This window comes from Gracilinanus agilis, chromosome 4 (genome assembly GCF_016433145.1).
Source record: "Gracilinanus agilis isolate LMUSP501 chromosome 4, AgileGrace, whole genome shotgun sequence".
NCBI classification, from domain to species: domain Eukaryota; kingdom Metazoa; phylum Chordata; class Mammalia; order Didelphimorphia; family Didelphidae; genus Gracilinanus; species Gracilinanus agilis.
Genome location: NC_058133.1, coordinates 275,216,035 through 275,239,499, shown reverse-complemented (window position 1 = coordinate 275,239,499; position 23,465 = coordinate 275,216,035). Strand labels below are relative to the sequence as shown.

At 33.2% G+C, this 23,465-nt stretch overlaps 1 protein-coding gene across 2 annotated transcripts in view; it reads right to left on the bottom strand.

The window, feature by feature from the left end:
- Positions 1-23,465, bottom strand: part of UBR2 (ubiquitin protein ligase E3 component n-recognin 2) — a 154,009-nt gene that overhangs the window by 89,164 nt on the left and 41,380 nt on the right. For both annotated transcript variants that reach the window (XM_044674615.1, XM_044674614.1), the window contains exons 4-7: positions 20,669-20,782; positions 3,597-3,727; positions 2,665-2,803; positions 2,129-2,191 (exon numbers count right to left, since the gene is read on the bottom strand). In XM_044674615.1, coding sequence (XP_044530550.1) covers positions 2,129-2,191; positions 2,665-2,803; positions 3,597-3,727; positions 20,669-20,782 — 447 coding nt within the window. The remainder of the gene's footprint in view (positions 1-2,128; positions 2,192-2,664; positions 2,804-3,596; positions 3,728-20,668; positions 20,783-23,465) is intronic.

The window sequence follows — 23,465 nt, the reverse complement described above, 5'->3', positions numbered from 1 at the left end:
CTTAGTGGGAGGGAGAAGTTTCCCACTCCCACATTTGAAAGAGTGAATTATTCTCTTTTGACTGGAAAAAGATATTTATGCAGTTTTGAGCTACTGGCATGAAGTTTTAGCAATGTGTCTGGCTTCTTTCCTATTTTGGGGGTATGGATGGAAAACTAGAAACTGAGTTTTATCCCAGACTTGGAGTATCAGAAAACATAAAGAAACCAAATGAATCTGGCTCCATCTTGCACTTAACTAAAGAAAGAGTCAAAGGCATTCTCTTACTCTAAATTGACCAAAAGTGTGACTAAAAACTAAATTCAAAATAAGTTGAGAATTTTTAAATTTAATTAGTGTAAGATCAAATTAAGACTGATAATAATTAAGGATTAGGAAAAAGTGCCCCAAAAGTACTGGTTTATTTCTTTAAAACCTCCCTTTTATATATTATTATTATCTGAATATATTTCTTATTTCTTATGTATTAATAATTTAATAAAGAAAACAATATAGTGTTTTTTTAAAAGGACAAATGGGAAAATGTGCTAATCTTTCCTTACCCTTGTTCCTATCACTATGATTCAAGCTTGGTGAGGCAGAAAATCCACATTTTCAAGCCAATGATTAACAACTTGTATTATGTACCCTAAAAATACAGGTTGAGTACTTCTTAGTGATAGAGAAACCTCCTAAAAGTTGAATCAACTAGCCCAAATACAAAGCAAGACTAGCAATCACCATATAACTAGTTAAGTCCATTGTGTGAGTAAAAATGTGTTCAATACTTAAGTAGCATGATATGAAGAGTATTAGAGATAAAGTTGATGAGCCCTACTTCAGAAATTGTAATCATAAATAAATCATTGGACTTCAAAGAGTCAGTTTCCCCATCTGTAATACTCGAATTACTTATCTCTTGTGGTTACTAACCTCTGAAAACCTAAAAGTAGTCTATAAAAGAGTTATCATTTATTTAGAGAATTATACATTTAAACTAGAAGGGACCTTTAAAGGGTCATTCTAGTGCAATTATTTTATTTTACAGGTAAGGAAACTGAGCCCCAGTGACTTAGCCAAGGTCCCACTGCTTTTAAGTGGCAGAATTGAGATTTCAACCCAGGCACTCTGATTCTAAATCCAGTGTTTACTACTACTACTACTACTACTACTACTACTACTACTACTACTACTACTACTACCACCACCACCACCACCACCACCACCACCACCACCACCACCACCACCGTTACACCAAACTTTCTGATAATATATTACTGAAAAGTTTGATTTCTACTCCAAATAAACAAATCCCCCCAATAAGACCCCAAATTAAAAGGACAGCATTGTTTATAAATCTACACATTTCTAGACAACAGTAGCAATTTGTACTCACTACTATATACATAGATATCTAAGTATCTGATCATCAAAAGTATGTCTCTTCACTATTTCAGATGAGTAAGCAATTACGAAATTAGATACTATATTTACATAAGAGGTAGCAAGATTTTTATGATAGTTAAAATAGTATAGAGAATTTCTAAGATAATTATAGCATCATAAAGAGTTGGAAGAGATTTCAGATGTCATGTGGTTCAAACTCTTCAAATTTTACAATAAGGAAACAGATTCAATAATAGTAAGGAACATTTTGTCTATTTAAATAACAGTGTTGTCATCCTAGTATCAGGTAAGTTATTAGAATAAACAGCAAAAGTCCTTCCCTAGTACAGAATATCTCAGAAGCAAGAAAGCCAAAGTCTTCTTAAATTGAGTAGTTTGACTACAAATACAGCAATTTTATCTCAGTGGAACTGCCTTAAATCTCACGGATGCTCCAGAAACTTTACTGGAAGAATAGTGGCCATTCCAGTGGAAAGCCATTATTCTGGGAAAGAGTTATCAGAGAAGGTGAAATAAAAATAAGCCTGATCTAAAATTTATATAGGCCCTAAATCTTAATTATAACTATTAAATAACTGAGGGACAAGGATGACATATCTGTAACAGGCAAATACAATAATTAGAAATACTTCCTCAAAATTTTTTGGTAGAACCTTAAAACCAGAAGAAGCAGCAAAAAGATTGAGTCCTGGAATTACTATGTACAATTAACATAGAATAGAATAGTTTTAATATTACTTACCACAATCACTGATTTTGCTTGTTCACAATACTGAAAATCTCCATATCGAACTGACCTACGTCCCTTAAGATAAACATTTTTTGAATTATAGTCAGCATAAAATAAATTCAAACAAGAATAAAAATTTCAAACACTTTTTTTGATAATTACACTTTTTCATATAAGTAATAGCTATGACTATTAGTAGATAAGCAGATGCAAATTCAAGGATTAACCTGTCAAAGGCACCTTAAATTTTTCAAGCATCATTCAACAAATTTCAACTTAAAGTACAATAAGAATTAATTCTTTCTGGCTCAACAATTGAGCACTTTTACTCTTGTGGGATAACAGCACTATGATATCTTCTAATATCTTTAGAATCAGGGAACATTTTGAAATTACTTTATAATATGTATAGAATGATATTTAGAAAAAAAGAAAAATAGCTCAGATATACTTTATCTTTGAGAAGAGTTATTATAGAAAATTAAATTGTTAGAATTATCTTTAGAAGATGCTCCTTCTTACACTAACAATAAAATGAAATTACTTACATCTCGATCTACAGTGGTTGCAAAGCCAATGGCTTCTTTCTGGGTGCAGTTAACAGCTTTCTGAAGAGTATAAATTACTTGTTCATATGTGTGAACTTCATCATTAAATAGCATGCAATAATAAGTGTCACTCTTCCCTCTGTGGGATTAAGAAATCATGTTACTACTGGTGTCTCAAATTAAAAAAAATTTATTTTGCTTATAGTAATAAATGGAATCATTATGTGTAGGTTTTTAATAGTTCCAAAAATGAGTCAAGGTTAAGTGATCTGATAGCTTAGTTTTTCCATCTAGACATTCATAATGATATTGTAGCAAGCTCAAAGTGTACTGCTTATATTGCTCATTAAAAAATTCCTTCTAGTTGCCTACATTTTATTCTGGTTCAGTGGCTGAAAAAGCTAACAGTAAAGTTGAAGTCAATGTTTCCTCTCTATCATATAAGTACTTGATACTCTGGGGTTGTTCATAATTTAGATTTAATCACAGTCTGACAATGCAAAGAGTTCAGATCTCCTAAAACCTCACCTTAAACCCTGTAAAAATATAGACTAATATTTTGTCTAGCATCACCAAAATTCTATATTTCACAAGATAAAAACTAAAGGGAATCAGAATACAACTATAAACTGTATAGCATACAATTGTAAATTATAAATCTCAAAAATAATTACATTTTTTTCATCATTCTTAGTTTCCCTGAAAATACAAACCTGAAATTCTAACCTTATGAGCTCATCTAACTCAATATGACTTGATTAGAAAACAGACTCCAAAACTCCCCTTTTTTGTTTTCACTACCCTCCTAGACCCAGGAAGCTCTTAAGACAAGTCTGTAGGTATTCAAAGTCTACTAATGATCTTTACAGAAATAATGCACTAAGGCCCCCACAAATACTGAAATAAAAAGGATAAACAAATTTTATACTTACACAATCTCTAAATCTGGGGGTAATTCATTTTCTTTTTCCCATGTCAATATATCTACTGCATAGCGAAACATGATTGCAAAAATGTTGTAGGTTCTTGCGATCATATCTTCTGTTAAATGTACAAGAGGATCCTGAAAGGGATATCACAGTGGATTGAAACTATATATTCCCACAGTCACCAACTTATTCAGACTCTTATCTTCTCTTATGACTACTGCAATAGTATAATAAGTCAATTTACCACTAATCCAATCACATATTTTCGAAGATCTGTCAATTTTTCTCTTACACACATTTTCAGTTTATCATCCTATAATATAATTTTACAATCATCAAAACTTCTTGGTAACAGCTAAGAAATATGTAAAAGAGCAACAGAAGGGCCTTTCCTAAAAATAATAAACAGTATATATCTAAAACCATCAGCAAACATCATCTGCAATGGGGATAAATTAGAAGCATTGCCAATAAGATCAAGAGTAAAACAAGGATGCCCATTATCACCTCTATTATTTAACATTGTACTAGAAACACTAGCAGTAGCAAGTAGAGAAGAAAAAGAAATTGAAGGTATTAAAATAGGCAATGAGGAGACCAAGTTATCACTCTTTGCAGATGATATGATGGTCTACTTAAAGAATCCTAGAGAATCAGCTAAAAAGCTAGTGGAAATAATCAACAATTTTAGCAAAGTTGCAGGATACAAAATAAACCCACATAAATCATCAGCATTCTTATATATTTCCAACACATCTCAGCAGCAAGAGTTAGAAAGAGAAACACCATTTAAAATCACCCGAGACAATATAAAATACTTAGGAATCTATCTGCCAAGACAAACAGGAATTATACAAACACAACTATAAAACACTTTCTACACAATTAAAACTAAATCTAAATAATAAGAAAAACATCAATTGCTCATGGGTAGGATGAGTGAACATGATAAAAATGACAATCCTATCTAAATTAATTTATTCAGTGCCATACTTATCAAACTACCAAGAAACTTTTTTACCGAATTAGAAAAAACTATAACAAAGTTCATTGGGAAGAACAAAAGATCAAGAATATCAAGGGAGATAATGAAAAAAATGTGAAGGATGGGGGACTAGCAGTAACAGATCTAAAACTGTATTGTAAAGCAGTGGTCATCAATACAATTTGGTACTGGTTAAGAGACAGAAGAGAAGATCAGTGGAATAGACTTGGGGAAAATAACCTCAGTGAGACAGTGTATGATAAACCCAAAGAGCCCAGCTTTTGGGACAAAAATCCACTATCTGACAAAAACTGTTGGGAAAATTGGAAAACAATATGGGAGAGATTAGTTTTATATCAACATCTCACACTCTACACCAAGATAAATTCAGAATGGGTGAATGACCTGAATATAAGGAAAGAAACTATAAGTAAGTTAGGTGAACATAGAATATCTGTCAGATCTATGGGAAAGGAAAGATTTTTAAGACCAAGCAAGAGTTAGAAAATATTGCAAAATTTAAAATACTTTTGATTACATTAAATTAAAAAGTTTTTGTACAAACAAAACCAATACAATCAAAATTGGAAGGGTTAGAAGGGAAGCAACAAATTGGGAAAAAATCTATAACAAAAACCTCTGATGAAGGTCTAATTACTCAAATTTATAACAAGCTAAATCAATTGTACACAAAAGCAAGCCATTCCCCAATTGATAAATGGGCAAGGAACATGAATAGACAATTGTCAGATAAAGAAATCAAAACTATCAATAAGCAAATGAAAAAGTGTTCTAAATCTCTTATAATTAGAGAAATGCAAAACAAAATAACTCTGAGGTACCACTTCACACCTAGTAGATTGGCTAAAATAACAGCAAAGGAAAGTAATAAATATTGGAGGGGGTGTGGCAAAATTGGGATATTAATGTGTTGCTGGTGGAGTTGTGAATTGATCCAACCATTCTGGATGGCAATTTGGAACTATGCCCAAAGGGCTTTAAAAGACTGCCTGCCCTTTGATCCAGCCATACCACTTCTGGGTTTGTACCTCGAAGAGATCATAAGGAAAAAGACTTGTACAAAAATATTTATAGCTGCACTCTTTGTGGTGGCAAAAAATTGGAAAATGAGAGGATGCCCTTCTATTGGGGAATGGCTGAACAAATTGTGGTATCTATTGGTGATGGAATACTATTGTGTTGAAAGGAATAATGAACTGGAGGAATTCCATGTGAACTGGAACTGGAAATCTCCAGCAATTGATACAGAGTGAAAGAAGCAGAATCAGGAGAACCTTATACACAGAGACAAATACACTGTGGTACAATCAAATGTAATGTACTTCTCTACTAGCAGCAATGCAAGAATCCAGGACAATTCTGAGGGGCCTATGAGAAAGATCGCTATTCACATTCATAGAAGGAATTGTGGAAGTAGAAACACAGAAGAAAAATAATTGCTTGATCACATGGGTTGATGGGGACATGATTGGGGATGTAGACTCTAAATGATCACCCTAATACAAATATCAACAATATGGAAATAGGTCTTGATCAATGACATATGTAAAATCCAGTGGAATTACTCACTGGCTGTGGAGGAGAGAGAGAGGGGAGGGAAAGAACATGATTGATGTAACCATGGAAAAATATTCTGAATCATTTAATTAAATAAAAATTTTCTAAGTACAAAAAATAAAAAGAAATGCATATAAGTAGGTAAGTGTTAAGAGATTAGATAAGCAATAACCTGGAGCAATTAGAAGAGATTGAGGGCAGGTATCTATTACAGGAAAGATTAGGTGGATAATTCTACACCAAACAAGGGAGAGAGAAATTCACAGTAGATAAAAGAACACCAATACAATTTTTGAAAAATATGGCTAAACTAAAGCAAAAGCATGAGGAATAATGCAGACAGAAAAATAAATCAGAAGGCATTAACTCTCGAAACATCTTCAAATAGATAAATGACAGGTTTAAAAGATTCAAGGGAAAATTAGCACTGGAAACAAAATCAGTATAGGCAATAAAAAAAGCTATAGTTGAAAACAATTACAGAATGAGTTTGAGCTAAATGAATACCTCAAAAGATAATAAAAATGGAGAAAATATGACTGATATGAATAAAAGAATAATAGAAAATCTGAAAAATCAAGATAATGAATCAAGAGTAGAATCAGCTTTTAAAGAAAATCACAGTCAACAGGATGGATGTAGAAAGACAAACTCATAAAATAGCTCAAATGGAAAGAGATTCTGATTAGCTTTACAAAGATAAAGTAAAGTATCAAAACACAATGGCTTTAAGAGCACTTATCTTCCCAAATTCAAATCTGGTCTCAAACACTTACTAGCTATATGACCCTGTACAAGACACTTAATCAAATTTGCCTCTGCTTTCTCATATATAAAACAAGTTGGAGAAGGAAGTGGCAAATCATTTTAATATCTTTGCCAAGAAAACCCCAAGTGTGGTGAGAAAGAGTTGGAAATGACAGAAAAAAAAGAAACAACAACATTTAAGGAAACTTCACATGAATATTTAAAAACAGAAACAACTTAATACTTTAAAATATCCATCAAATTCTGAAAAGGTATTCATAATTCAACTTTCACAGATATGCTATATGTTATATAACTTCAAAACTACAAGGAAAAAATCATTCCAGATGCTAGAAGAAAGTAAGCAAAAATCAGAAAAACATTTTTTTTCTAGGAAGACCAGGAATAACAAAAGAAATTGGGATATGACATATATAGAATTTAAAAACAGGGCTATCTATTGACTGAAAAATGACTAGACAAATTGTGGCACATGAATGTAATGGAAAATTACTATGCTATGAGAAATGATAAATAGGAATTTAAAGTATGGAAAAACTTACATGAACTGAGTCTGAGAAAAGCTTGCAAAAACAGGAATAGATACAATGACAATAATGAAAAGAACAAGAAAGAAAACCAAATTGAATGCTATATGATTATAATGAAGGTCTAAACTTATCCTTGAAGAAAAGATAGCACCAATGAAGAGATGTAGGCCTATAATGTAAAACACTACATCTACTGTCAGTCTTAGTTGATATGTTAATTTTACTGAACTATTTTCTTTTTTTTCCTTTTTTCTTTTTTTGTTATAAGGAATGGACCTCCCTAAGTAGGCAATTATGGAAGAGATGTATTCAGAAATTAAGATGATATAAAAACAAACAATATAAAAATTTTAAACACAAAGCCAAAAACAAACTTAGGCTACAAATCATCTTCTGGTGAATCTAAATTATGCTGTTTAAAGGCTTGTTCCTGAGAAACGAATGTATTTAAAATAACCTGGATTCAAAATTTACTACTTATTACTTGTGGATCTTGGGGAAGTCATTGAATCACTATCCTTATTTGTAAAATATAAGAGTTAGACTTTGATGACCTCAAATTTAGCTCAAGCTCTAAATCTAGAATGCTAAAAACAAGAGCTATATATTTTAAAAACCAAAATGATCAAAGAATTCAAATAAAAAATACATACATACTTCAAAGAAGCTTCTATTATCTAAAATATGAAGCGAATTAATACAAATAGAAAATGCCAAGAACCATTCCCAGGAGATAAGAATATACAAACAAACAGTAGTAAAAAGAACTGAAAACCATTAATAATCATATGAAATGTTGCTCCAAATTTCCCCATAATAAGAGAAATACATATCAAAACAATTCTGAGGTTTCACCTTAAATCCAATAAATTGGCAAAAAAAGACAAAGAAATAGTTAACACTAGAGATGGTATGCCAAGTCAGGTACACTAATACATTGCTTCAGGAGCTGTGAATCATCATAACCACTCTGGGAAGCAAAGTGGAAATTATGCTAAACAAATGACTCAAATTTCACTCTTTGGCCCAGAGATCATCTCACTAGGTATAAAATTCAAGGAGATCAAAGACAGAAAGTTACCAAATATTTAAAAATATTCATAGCAACCCTTTTTAAGTAGCAAAAAAATGAAAATAAAGTAGCTGTCCACCAATTGGGAATGAACAAATGTAAATGTAATATTACTATTTCAGTCTAAGAAAGAACTTAAGACAATTCAGAAATACCTGGAAAAAACTGTATGAATTTATGCAGGATCAAATAAGCTGACCCAAGAAAATAATATGGCTATGACAGAATAAATAAAAAGAACAATAAAACAAAACTGAACACTACATAATTAAAATGACATCAAGCTTGATCCTGAAGCAATTAATAAAACATTTTCCTTCACTGAAGAGGTAGAAAGTATGGGCGTGAAACACCAAACATGATGTCAAATTTGGCTATTGTATTGGTTGGTTTTACTGAACTGCTTTCTTCATCCCCACCTTTAAAAAAAATTCCTTATTATAAAGGATGTTTCACTGGGTAGGGAAAGTGAGGAGGGGCACATTGATATATTTGGAAATAAATACTATTTGAAAGCAAAAAGGAATCAATTTAAAGAAAAAGTACACAATGATTTCTCAAGAAATAAAGAGAATAAATGTTTAGCTGTTATGTGGTTAATTTTTATACTAATATTTTTCCCTAGTGAAAATGCAAATAATCTGGATTTTAAATATTTATTTACTAATTTACTCCATACAGGACATCCCAAAGTCTTAATGCAGTTTTAAATTTTCACGGCTAATTAGATGTTCAAGTATTAAAGTTTAAAACTAAACTAAGACTTATGGGATATCCTGAATTATTTATAACCAAATTTACAACTTAAAAAATATAAAGTACATAAACAGTATATAGTGCCACCAAAGAGGGCAAAATATTTTAAATAATCTAGTGCAGTGATGGGCAAACTTTTTAAAGAGGGGGCCAAAGGAAAGGAAATGCTCATCTATCAGTCTGTTTCTAAGGCAGCTCTTTTGAAGTTTCATTGTATTGTATCCTGCTCATTATATTCGTCAGATTAGGAATAATGTCATACAGCCCGATAGAACATTTCAGGGGGCCACATTTGGCCCCCGGGGCTGTAGTTTGCTCATTACTGGTCTAGTGTTAAAAGAGCAGAACAATAAAGTAATAGCTAAGAGTAATAATGCACTCATTTTACAAACAGGAAAATTGAGATATGGAAGGTTTAGTCTTCCTTTTTCAGGGTAGAAACCAAAAAGTTCTTCTGTAAGTGCACTAAAAATACATAAAATAACTATGTTCTTTAGGAGCTAAAGGAGAACTATTCTTCTCCATTGGACACACTAAAGTTCAGTCTAGCAGAGAGTCTTGTGGTGATAGGGAATGAGGGAACAGAACAGAGACAGAACTAGGAATTCTTTCATCTGGGAACTAACTTGTTATTGTTTTTAGGAAATTGGGGGTAGAAACAGCTGGCAGTGACAAATATAAGGAACTTGATCATGAGCCATTTATTGAGCCACAGAAGAAATATAACATTAGAACATAGGCCTCCTTTACACTAATTCCTAACCACTATTACTTGTGGTTACTTTTGCAGCACAACTCATTCAGAAGCTGAAGTAAAATGAATTGTTCTCTTTTATTTTTTGCTATATATCTTGTAAACCCAAACCAATTTCTTGTCTATGCTAAAAAGGTAATAATAGTAAAGATATATAAAATTTTTGGTTAATTCATAATTTTAATTCAGTTGATATTATTAAGTCAAGCCAAATCAATAAGCATTTGTTAAATGCTTATTATATTGCAGGAACTGGGCAAAGTGCTGGAAATTCATAAACGGAGGAAACAATAGAAGAGACAGCATATAAACCAGGGAAACCAGAATATAAAGAAAGAGCTGCAATTTTGAAAGTTGCCAATGAAAATGCCCAGAGTATCACTTGATGTGTGAGAGACAGGGGAGAGAGAGGGAGGGAGGGAGGGAGAGAGAGAGAGAGAGAGAGAGAGAGCTCACTGAAATTGAAATTAATTCAACTGGGGATAGGAAGTAATAAGGTCAGATTTGTACTAGAGGACTAAAGGAAGACCAATTTGACAGCCAAGAGGAGGATATATTGGGATACTTAAGGCCGGGAGTGCTTTTAAATAATGCCATAGGACTAAGAGATAGTTCCCATTTTTCTCTCTCAAACTTCATATCAAAAGCACAGAAAAAATTAATGAAAGTGTCAAAAATTCAAGAAAAATGCATTCTACTTTTCCCATTCTCCTTTCTAATTCATGCTTTGTTAACATTAAAGAGTATAAAATGACCGACAGCAAAAGTAATAATTCAAGATTATATAATCTGAATTATATATCTGAATAACAGAGCTAATAGTAGGATAAAGAAATATTTAATCTAGAGCAAAAATAATGATTAAAAAGTGCAGGAATGCCCAAAGCTGACCAAGCCCAGGCCAGAAGCATGGGAATACCCAGAGTTGATCACAAACTTAGCAGCAGCATGGAATCTCTCAGTGGAGCAAAGCAGAAACTCAATGTCTGGAGCTTAGAGGTAGACCACCAGCACAAGGATGCCCAGAGTTGATTTTGGACTCAATGTCTCACAGAAGGTAACAGTATGAGGCCATAATGGGTAAGAGGATGGACTTAACATCCTGATCTCCCAGTTAGGTTAGTAATGGGTCATCTAGAAGAGCCCTACAGGATAGTGGGGCTAAAGTGGGGATAGGGGAAGGAGAGGGAGGAAGAAACTATATTCCAGAGGGGCCAGGATTGCAGACTCAGATCCTAGATTTCCAAGCTAGGTCACAAAAATCTGACCAAACTGTTCAAAGGAGATCAAAAAATGAATAGAGAAATAAAAATTGTAAACAACTATTATGATCCCAGAAATGCTGAAGACATAAACCCAGATGAGGAAACTAACTCCAAAATACCTATAAAAACAAAAATATGTAATATATATAAACACACACACACATAACCTTAAAAGAAAAACAAAGCTTGCCCACAAGATCAATGAGATTTTTTAGAAAAAAATGATTTAAGAATTAAAATTACATTATAAATGAAATTAGAGAAATAGAAGAAAGAACTGGAAAAGAAATGAGAGGTAAAAGATACTTGGAGAGGTAATTAACAACTGAACACGAGAGGTAAAAAAAAAAAAAAACCTTACCCAATCTTAGACTTTTTTTTTAAACCCTTTCCTTCTGTCTTATAATCAATACTATGTATTGGTTCCAAGGCAGAAGATCAGTAAGGGGTAGGCAATGGGGGTTAAGTGACTTGCCCAGGGTCACATAGTCAGGAAGTGTCTGAGGTCAGATATGAGCCCTGGACCTCTCGTCTCTGGGCCTGGCTCTCAATCCACTGCTAGCTGCCCTCCATTCTTAACACTTCTTGAAAATTAGAATGGACCAAATAAAAGTTAATGAATACATGAAACAGCAAGAAATATGAAAATAAGATCAAAAATTAAAAAAAGAATAGAAAAAAATGTAAGGTATCAAAAACAAAAAACCAGATCACAGAGAGAGAATTTAATAAATACCAGATTACCCAAAAGTCATGACCAAAAACCCCCACAGATATTATATTTTAAGAAATGCTAATAATAATACTAACATGACAGCAAAGGAAAGTAATAATAAATGTTGGAGAGGATATGGCAAAATTGGGACATTAATGCATTGCTGGTGGAGTTGTGAATTGATCCAACCATTCTGTATGGCAATTTGGAACTATGCCCAAAGGGCTTTAAAAGACTGCCTGCCCTTTGACCCAGCTATACCACTGCTGGGTTTATATCCCAAAGAGATCATAAGGAAAAAGACTTGTACAAAAATATTTATAGCTCCACTCTTTGTAGTGGCAAAAATTTGGAAAATTAGGGGATGCCCTTCGATTAGGGAATGGCTAAATAAATTGTGGTATCTGTTGATGATGGAATATTATTGTGTTGAAAGGAATAATAAACTGGAGGAATTCCATGTGAACTGGAACAACCTCCACGAATTGATACAGAGTGAAAGGAGCAGAACCAGGAGAACCTTATACACAGAGACAAATACACTGTGGCACAATCGAATGTAATGGACTTCTCTACTAGCAGCAATACAATGATCCAAGACATTTCTGAGGGACTTATGAGAAAGAACCTTATCTACATCCAGAGAAAGAACTGTGGGAATAGAAACACAGAAGAAAAACAACTGCTTGATCACATGGGTTGATGGGGATATGGTTGGGGATGTAGACACTAAACAATCACCCTAATACAAATATCAACAATATGGAAATAGGTCTTGATCAATGACACATGTGGAACTGCATGTTGGTTAATGGAGGGGAGTGGGAGTAAGGAAGGGAAAGAACATGAATCATGTAACCATAGAAAAATTTTCTTAATTAATCAATTAAATAAACGTTTAAAAAAGAGAATGAAAGAAAACTGTCCAGGTCACTTAGAACCAGAAAGGGAAGTAAAAATATAAATACACTGTTCATCTTTTAAATGAAACCCCAAAATGAAAACTTCCAGAAACAGAGACAAAATTCATAGCTTTCAAGTCAAAGGAAAAATACTGCAAATAATCCAAAAGAAAGAGTTTAAGTATTGAGAAACTATAGTTAAGATCACACAAAATTTTGCAACTACCACCAAAAAGAAGATGAGAGCATGGATAACAAATTTATACAGCAAAACCAAATATAAAGTTCCTGGGGGTAAATGGGCCTTTAATAAAATAGCAGACTTCTAAGCATTCCTGATGAAAAGAACTGAGTCTAAACTTTGAAATGAAAACAAAAGCAAAAAAGAAACATAAAAAGGTATACAAATGAGAAATTGTATAAAAACTGCATAAAAGACTTTATAAGTGTTTGCATTTTAATAGGAAGCTGGGGAGTGTGATGATACAAGTATTCCTTAAGAACCATATGCCATGGGGAATATGGAAATACGTATTGCATGAAAGCACTAGTATAATCTGTATCGGACCAGTTATTGCCTTGGGGTAGGGGAGAGAGATGGAGTGAGAGAACCTGAATTGCAAAATGTCAGAAAACAATTGTCAAAAATTGTTTCTATATGTAATTGAAAAAATAAAGGGAAAAACAAAAGAACCACATTCTACTTGGGGTCATAGAGAGAATCAAATAAGGTAGAGAATCTAGGAGTGATTTTTCATTATGTTTTGATGACTTTAATCATAAGCAAAATAAACTTTAAATTCAGAGAGATTCTGAAGAGAGTTTTAGAAGGAAAGGATAAGAACTTATGATTTATTGAGGTCTGGATGAGGGGAGAAGAAGAGAGGCGAATGAGTACAAGCTGTTTGTACCAATCATAGTGTACTGGTGTCAAGCATTTTTATTCTTCCACCATTTTCTCTTGTAAAGAGAGGGGCAGGAAGCAAAGAGAAGAGAAAAGTATGAAAGAATAGACTGGAGGGAAAAAATATAAAACTAAAAAGGTTTAACCCAAACAAATCTAATGCAACTAATATTTAGAAGAGAAATAATTAACTGGATAAAAAATCTTAGGAGCAAGTTCTCTGACAGAAATATTGCATCCAAGATATATAAGGAACTACTTTCAAGTTTATAAGAATAAAAACCATAACTCAATTGAAAATGTTCAAAGGATATAAATAGGCCAGTAATGGCAAGCCTTTTAAAGACCGCATGCCACCCCCCCCCAAATCCCAGATCAAGTGCCACACATCTGCCCCTTACCCCAGATAGGGGAGAGAAAAAGGGAGAGGAGTGGCCTGGGTACTCTGCTCATGGGAAAGAGTAAGAACTTCCATTGGGCTGCTTGGCAGAGGGGTTGGGAGGCATGGTGGAGAAGGGGAAGGGAGTAGTTCTATCTAAGTCTCTCTGACTTTCTAGTAACTAATTTTAGTGGATGATAGCATGCATGCTTACAGAGAGGTCTTTGTGTGTCATCTTTGGCACACGTGCCATAGGTTTGCCATCATGGGAATAGGCTGTTCTTAAGGAAGAAATTCAAGCTATTTAGAGTCACATGAAAAAGTTGCCAAATCACTAAAAATCAGAAAAATGCAAATTAAAACACTCTTGGGTTTCATCTTATTCTAATTATTCTAATTGGCAAAGTTGACCAAAAAAAGGGAAAATGATAAATACTGAAGAGGTTGTTAAATACAAAACAAAACAAAACGAAACAAAAAAAAAAACAGGCACACTGATGCACTATTAATGAAACTGTGAAATGATCCAAACATTTTGGAAAGCAACTTGAAATCATGTCCCACAAACTACTAAACTTTGCACACTTTTGACTCAGCAATATCACAACTGGTCCTATAATTCCAAGAGATAAAATAAAGTGGAAAAATTACCACATGTACAAAAAGATTTATAGCAGTTCCATTTTATGATGACTAAGAACTGGAAATTGGGGTTGGCATTTCAATTGGAGAATGATTGAACAAGTTATAGTGGAAAAATACTATTGTGTTATTAGAAATAAAAAGACAGTTTCAGAGAAAACTAGGAAAAATTTTATTTACTGATGCAATGAAGTAGAGATAGGAAAACAATTTTATTCTATAACATCAACACTGTAAAAACAATTTTGAAAGTCAATCATGACTACAAAGAATTAATGATAAAAAAAATTATGCCCACTTCCCTGACATAGAGGGGTCGAGACTAATTCTAAATACTGTGGAGCTACAGCCAGAAGAACACAAGACTTAACAACCATAACATTAAAAGAATGCAGAACATGGAACCCAGTATTTCATAGAGCAAAAGAACTGGGCTTACAATCAAGAATTAAATGCTCAGCAAAGCTCAGCATAATTATACAAAGGGGAAAATGGATGTTTAATCAACTAAAGGAGTTTCAACTATTCTTGGGGGAAAACCCAAAACTCAGTAGAAAATTTTATTTAGAAGAAACATAAGTAAATATAAAAGACTAATTATAAGTGACCCAAAAAGTCAAACTGTTTACTTCTTATATGGAAAAATGCCATCTTTAAACCTTAAGAATGACATCATTACCTGGGTACTTTGAAAGAGCACATAGATAAGATGAGGTTGAGTTGAATATAGTGAAAAAAGCTAAAAATGATAATAAAACAGAGCAGGTAGAAGTAAAATGGAACAATTCTCTTATATAAAAGAAGAATGAATGAAAGAACTTGTCACAGAGAAGGAGAGAAGGGGATAAAAGGCTGGTGGTACTAGAACCCTACTTTCATCAGATCATGGTTAAAGAGGGAACAATATATAAATCTAGAAGGCTAAGTCTTCTTAATGTACAGAGAAACAGGAGAGAAAGGGGAAGGGATAAGAGAGGAACTAAGATTCTCCTTAAAGAACGAAGAGAAGGGAAGATAGATTAAGAGAAAAGACAACTAGGGGATAAGAAACGAGAGGGATTCCTATAAGGGAATACATATCAAGATATTGGGGTGGGGAGGTAAGGAGAGGAGATAAAGGGGGAACTTAGAACAAGATAATTTTAGAATTGAACTCACTCATATCAAGAAATAGAAAGGCAGGGTTGGGGGATAAGGAAGGGACTAGATGGGCAAGGGGGAAAGGACAAGGGAAGAACCTTTAGAAGGGTGGGATAATTTAGAACTAGGAGGGCAAAGGGAGAGGTTAAGGGAAGGGTTCTAAGAAGAGGTATGAATTGGAGATACTGAACAGAAGTAATTAGATTTTGAGGAAGCATACAGCAGAAAAAAAGGAAGAGAAGAGCAAACAATGAGGGAAACATGACAAATAATTATTATTTTGAATGTGAATGGGATGAATTCACCCATAAAACAAAAATGAATAGCAGAATGGAGCAAAAACTATAACCATGTTCACAAGAAACATGCTTAAAAATGAGAGACATAAATAGAGTAAAAATAAAGGGCTAGAGCAGAATATAAACTCTCAGCTGATAAAAAGAAAGGAGGGGTAACAATCATGATCTCTGACAAAGTTAAAATTTAAAAAAGATATAATCAAGAGATAAACAAGGAAACTATTATGATGTTTGAAAGTACCATGGATAATGAAGCATTAGGAATATTAAATCTATATGCACAAATATTATAGCATCCAAAATTTTAAAGGAAAATAAATGAGTTACAGATGGAAATAGATAATAAAAAAAATAAGTGGGGAACTTCAATCTTTCCCTCTCAGAACTAGACAAATCTAATCAAACAATAAATGAGAAAGCAATAAAGGAGATGAATAGTATCTTAGATAAGTTAAATATGATAAATATTTAGGGAGAACTGAATGGGAACAGAATAGAGTATACCTTCTATCTCTATACCTTCTATTTCTTGATATATGTATATGGTATCCTTTACAAAAACTGACCATATATTAGGGCACAAAAATATAGTTAAGGGTAGAAAAGCAGCAGTATTAAGTGCATCCTTTTCAGATCAATAATGCAATAACAATTATATATAATAAAGGACCATGGAAACAAAAATTAAAACTAATTGGAGACTAAATAATTTAATCTTAAAGAATGGGTTAAAGAACAAATTATAGAAACAATAAATAACATTTTAAAAAGAAAATGATAATAAGGAGATGACATACCAAAACCTATGGGATACAGCAAAAGCAGTAATTAGGAGAAATTTATATCTCTGCTTATATTAATAAAATAGAGAAATAAAAGATAAATGAATTGGTAATGTAATTTAAAAAACTAGAAAACAAATTAAAAATCCCCAACTAAAAACCAAATTAAAAATCCTAAAAATTTAAAGATGACATCAGTAAAACTTAATGTAAGAAAACTAATGAATTAATAAATAAATCTAGGAGTTGATTTTATGAATAAAAACAACAAAACAGATAAAATGATTGGTTATTTTAATTTAAAAAAAAAGAAGGGAGAAAGAAAACCAGATAACTAGCTTGTAAAGGAAACAACATCTAAATAAACCTATTTTAGAAAAAAAAGAAATTGAACAGGTCATAAATGAAATTCCTAAGAAAAAAGGACCAGAACCAGATGGATTTAGAAGTGAATTTTACCAAACATTTAAAGATCAACTAATTCTAATATTAAATAAGCTATTTGAAATAATTAAAAAAAAAAAAAGAAGTTTACCAAACTCCTTTTGTGAGGCTCCCTGAAGAAAGCAGTCATGCTTGCCTGAGATTGCTGGTAAGGCCTTGATCTCTCACACAAAAGGATGGCTGCTCCTGGCCAAAGGTCATCACTAAATCATGAGCCCTCCCCACCTCACTCTGAAGAGTGAGGTAAAGAAGTAAAGAAGTCCTTGTAACATCATGACTGAAAGTACCAAACTTGCCTTTCCCCAAAGACAGATTAGTGAAGGTTTCAAGGTATAAACGAATTATGAAAATATTAAAGATGTATTCAAAAGCTGACTCTAATGAGCAAAGTGTTCATGGACCAGACTTATAGATATGTTTCTAATATTTCACATGACTGATTTCTGAATCCTTAGATTGAATTGGGGCTCAAATTTTGTGGAACTCAACCCTCTCCCCTAGTCTACAGTCTGGAAGGCTGGTATGCAATTTCTATAGCTTCTTTGTAATGGCAAAGACACACTCAGCATTTGAATGAGATGGTGCCAGGGCTCTAGAGGAAGGACTTTCAAATGAGCCCTTGGTCTGGGCACTGGCTATGCCATTATGTTCATATCCTTTCTTTTGTCTTTGTTGTTGATTGCCAATATGATGCTAATATTTCTATCATACCACCAGTTTGATTGACGATCCCACATCTCCCATATCTTGAAACCTCAATAAAAATCCATTCTAATGTTTGCCTCTCTCTCTCTGACCATCTGAGGAGGAGCTGACAGGCTGAACATGATGCTGAAGAATTCAGTGTCTTTTTGTCTGTTTTCTCTACCCATGTCCTTCCTCCCTTAATCTTCAACCCTTCTACCCATACACCCTCAGTTCCTGGCTTCCCTTCAGGTGCTCAACCCATGCAAGAAGATCTTGTAGCAGCAGGCTTCTACATTTAGCAATCACTGTTTCTGAACTTGCTTATGTCTGTAATAATAGCAACCTAGGTAATGTTCATGTGTGAAGTCATTTTCATAACTTTCTCAATAAGATCAGGAGTGAAACAAGGATGCCCATTTTCACCAATATTATTTAACAGAGTATTAGAAATACTAGCAATAGCATTAAGAGAAAAAGAAGAAATTGAAGGAATAAGAATGGACAAAGAGGTAATAAAATCAACTGTCTTCAGAGAACATAATGGCATATGTCACCCAGACATATATCTAGACATTCAATTAGAAAGTTAGTTGAAACTATCAATGATTTTAGCAAAGTAGTAGGATATAAAATAAAGCCACATAAATCATCATCATTTTTATATATTACTAACAAAGTCTGACAAGAAGAGAAAGAGATATTCCATTTAAAATAACCACAGATAAAATAAAATACCTGGGAGTGACCTGCCAAAACAAATCTAGGAACTATACGAACAGAATTATAAAACATTTTTATGCAAATAAAGTAATTTGAGAAATATTAATTGTTCATAGATGAGCAAAGCCAATATACTTAAAAATGTCAATCCTACCTAAACTAATCTACTTATTCAATTACCATCACAATTAAATTACCAAAAAGTTATTTTATTGAGCTAGAAAAAAGTAGCAAAATTCATTTGGAAGAACAAAAGAGCAAGAATAGTAGTAAAATATTTTAAGTTTGCATTTGGCAAAGGCATAGATTTTTGGGGGACAAGAAATCACTATTTGGTAAAAATTGTAGAGACAACTGGAAAGTACTTGGCAGAAACTAAGCACAAACCAAAATCTTACACATTCACTAAAATGAGACAAAATGGATACATGATATAGACATAAAAGGAGATACCATAAGTAAATTAGAACAGGGAACATAATACCAATCTAATTTATGGTTAGGAGAGGAATTTATGAGTCAACAAGAGCTGGAAAGCATTGTAAGCTGTAAAATGGATAATCTTTGAGTATATTAAATTGAAAATTTTTTGTAGAAATAAAACAAATGTTGCCAAGATTAGAAGGAAAGCAGAAAATTTTGGGGAAAAGATTTATAAATAACCTCTCAGATAGAGGTCTCATATCTAAAATATGTAGGGAACTTTGTCAAATTTATAAGTAGAAGAGCCACCCACAAATTGATAAAAGGGCAAGAGATATAAACAATTTTTGTATGAAGAAAACAAAGCTATATATAGGTATATGAAAAAATACCCTAAGTCAGTACTGATTAGAGAAATGCAAAACAAATTTTTTTTAAAGCTATTTCCTTCCATCTTAGAACCAATACTGTGTGTTGTTTCTAAGGCAGAAGAACAGTAAGTGCTAGGCAGTGGGAGTTAGGTGGTTTGCCTGGGATCAAACAGCTAGGAAGGGTCCAAGTTTGAACCCAGAACCTCTCATCTTTAGGCCTGGCTCTCTATCCACTGACCCACCTACCTATGACCTCCAAACAATTCTGAGATCTCACACCCATCAGATTGGATAAAATAACAAAAAGGCAAAATGACATGTTGGAGGGGATATAGAAAAATGGGGACAATAATATATTGTTGGTGGCACAGCTGTGAACTGATCCAACCATTTTGGAGAGTAATCTGGAATTACACCCAGAGAGTTATAAAACTGTGTATACCCTTAGACCCAATAATATCATGTCTGGGTCTGTTTTCCAAGGAGATCAGGGAAAAAGGAAAAGAAGAATATGTTCCAAAATATTTATAGCAGCTTTCTGCATGATGGCAAAGAACTGGAAATTGAGGAGCTGCTTTAAATATTTTGGAACATATAGCTAAATAAATTATGGTATATGATTGTGATGACATACTACTTTGCCAAAAGAAATGATGAGAAGGCTAATTTTTAAAAAAACCTGGGAAGAACTACATGGGATAATAACCAACAAAATGAGTAGAACCAAGAGAACATTATACATTTAATATTTGAAGAATAAATTGTGAATGTTACCTCCAAAGAATGAACTGAAAATTGGAAACATGAAAGACATGATTTATACAGACTTATCTGTCTCCCAGACAATGCTTCTATGATATAGAGAACGGAGGGAAGGGCTAAGACACATGTAAATAAATTCTATTATGAAAACAAAAACAAAATTACAGTTCTTAAGACTATTGTGGGGGAAAAAATACCTCTTCTTCTTCAGTTTCAGATGTGTTCAGTTCATGTTTTGTGCAATAAGGACCCTCTTTCCAAGCTTCAGTATCACCACAGTCACAGAAGCCTCCACCTCCAGATGTTGTCATCTTTTGAAAAATGGCAAGAAAATACTTGGTCAATATTTCACATTTATATAAAGCCTAAAGGGTACATAACTGCAGTAAAGAATTCAAACTACTTTGATGTGAGATAGTTCTCTCTATCCATAACAGAAAATATCTCTGAAGTTATTTTCAAGCACCTTCATTAAACAGTTTGTAATGTCTTTCAATATAATTCCCAATGTTGTAGCTTCCAAACTGTACATGCTTTCTTAATGTTTTAATTAAAAGAACATAATTATAGACTAATTGAAGTGATTTCAGGATATAAGCTATTTTATAGTCACTAACATTTTATGGACATTTTAAAAGGATTTAGTGCCAAAATGTCCAAGAACATGGAGCATTTTCATTTGATACAGCACTCTAGTTATAACAGGAAAAGCTCCATTTAAAATTTAAAACCTTTGGATAACATTTTTGCATACGTGACCTGTATTTTTATGACCTGGATATTTCTATTATGTCTATCATGCTCAGAAACATTAAGGAAACCTTATAAAAATGCAGAGACTGTTCTCTGACACCATCGTTTATTTAAGTTTTTCTCATGTGGATAAATCACAAGGATGTTGGCAACCCAGATGTAATAAAAAAGCCACTTGGATAATGGTATTTCTGCTGTCAGATAGTTTTACTAAGCATTTATTGCTTTTCCTTTTAAGGAAAGATTCTTAAACTGCATTGCACTTTGGCTCAAATTAAATGGCCAACTACAGAAATCTTTTAACAATTTTTCTTTTCTACCTTCCTAAATGACTTATTCCTCCTCCTTCCCAAAAGGCAGGAAAGTTGGGACAAAGATGGATACCATGCACAAAATCAACAAAAACCTACAGGGTTTTGAACTTATTAGTCATTTTAAAATGCAAAAATACCTTGAAGTATTTTCCAAAGGTTAAGAGTAAAAATAAAGGAAATTTTACTTTTAATATCATAATGAAGCTAAAAACAGGTATCTAGACATAGAAAATTCTGGGAAGAAGCTTATTAAATTCTCCCATAATAATAACTTTGCTGTCACAAAAGATTACAATAAATGAAGAAAAATTCAAGCTACCCATAATTCACTTTTATACTGCTGTAATAGGGTTATAGATTCAGTTCTGTAATCAGTAGCTCTAAGAAGCTCTTGTAAATTTGTCAAGAGAAGTAGGACTACAGATTTAGAGTTGGAAGGAATATTAAAGGTCATACAGTTCAACCCTTCATTTAGCAACTAGGGATTAGAGACCTGAGTTGGCCAAGACCATACAAGTAGTAAATTTAAGAGCCAAGATTTGAAATCAAGTCCTGTGACATCGGACATAAACCTGTTTCTACTGTGCCACACTGTCCTCCCAACTCCCAGCACCCTACCACTCTATATACATACTTGTTCTAGTCTTTTAATAAAGGTAGGATGATTCAAAGAGAAATGTATATTTCTTTACTCTAACAAAGAGGTAGTAAATATCCTCGAGAATCAGGCTTACTCCCACGAAAATTTCATAACTCCTATTATTCACATCATTAACTTGAATACAGTGAGTAAGAACAAATTGGAGGTAACTCTTGACATAGCAGGTTTTCTTAGCATAGCAAAGAACAGTCATTTCTGTTTTTCTACCTTGTTAGTCATAGGGAATAGATGAAAAGTGAGAAAATTAAAATATTCATAATAGCAGGTTCCTATCAATTAGGAAATGGCTATATAAACTATAGTAAATTAACATAATAAAATATTATTGTGCAATTAAAAATTACGATAAAGATGAATTCAAGGAAAGATGAGATCTATGCAAACTGGAATTGAATGAAATAAGCAGAGCCTCAAAATATACATAATGATAACTATGTAAACAAAAAAAAATCACTAAAAGGAAGACATCCATTTTGCCTGAATCCATTAAAGTGATTAAATCTACTGCCTCGGCTTCCCCTGAAATTTTGTCAAAAGAATTGTTCCCTAAATCTGCAATCTCTCATGAGATGACCAGGTCTGTCATAAAGAAAACATCTTGATGTTTATCTGTATTGTGTGGGGCAGTGATGGGCAAACTATTCCTTGAGGGCCAGATCCAGGCCTTAGTTTGCCCATCACTGCCCTAGACACTGCTTAAGCAATTCCCTAATCACTACATCTGGATGTGGGGGCATAGCGATTAGGGAATTGCTTAAGGCAGTGATGGGCAGACTTTTTAAAGAAGGGGCCAAAGGAAAGGAAATGCTCATCTGTCAGTCTGTTTCTAAGGCAACTCTTTCGCAGTTTCACTGTATTGTATCCTACTCATTGTATTCATCATATTAGGAATAATGTCAGGCAGCTGGATAGAAAATTTCAGGGGGCCATATCTGGCCTGCAGGCCATAGTTTGCACATCACTGATCTAGGGTTGTAGTTATTTCTGGGGTGTTTATAAGTTCTTAATGCAGCTAGTGTTTTTTCCTGCACTTTACTGGATCTTAGTTTTTGTTTAAGCTCTCTGATTTCTTTGGTAATTAATTATATCATTTTTCTCTTCTGAGTGCCTATCTTTTTCATTTTCGAAAACATAGTTAGCAATTCTCTGAATTTCATCAAGACCCATATCAAACCAATTTGGACAGTTACTCCGAAAATAGTTTCGGATCACAGGGCATGCATTTTTCACAAACTGCCTGTGAATGTGATTTTTCATTTTTGTCTG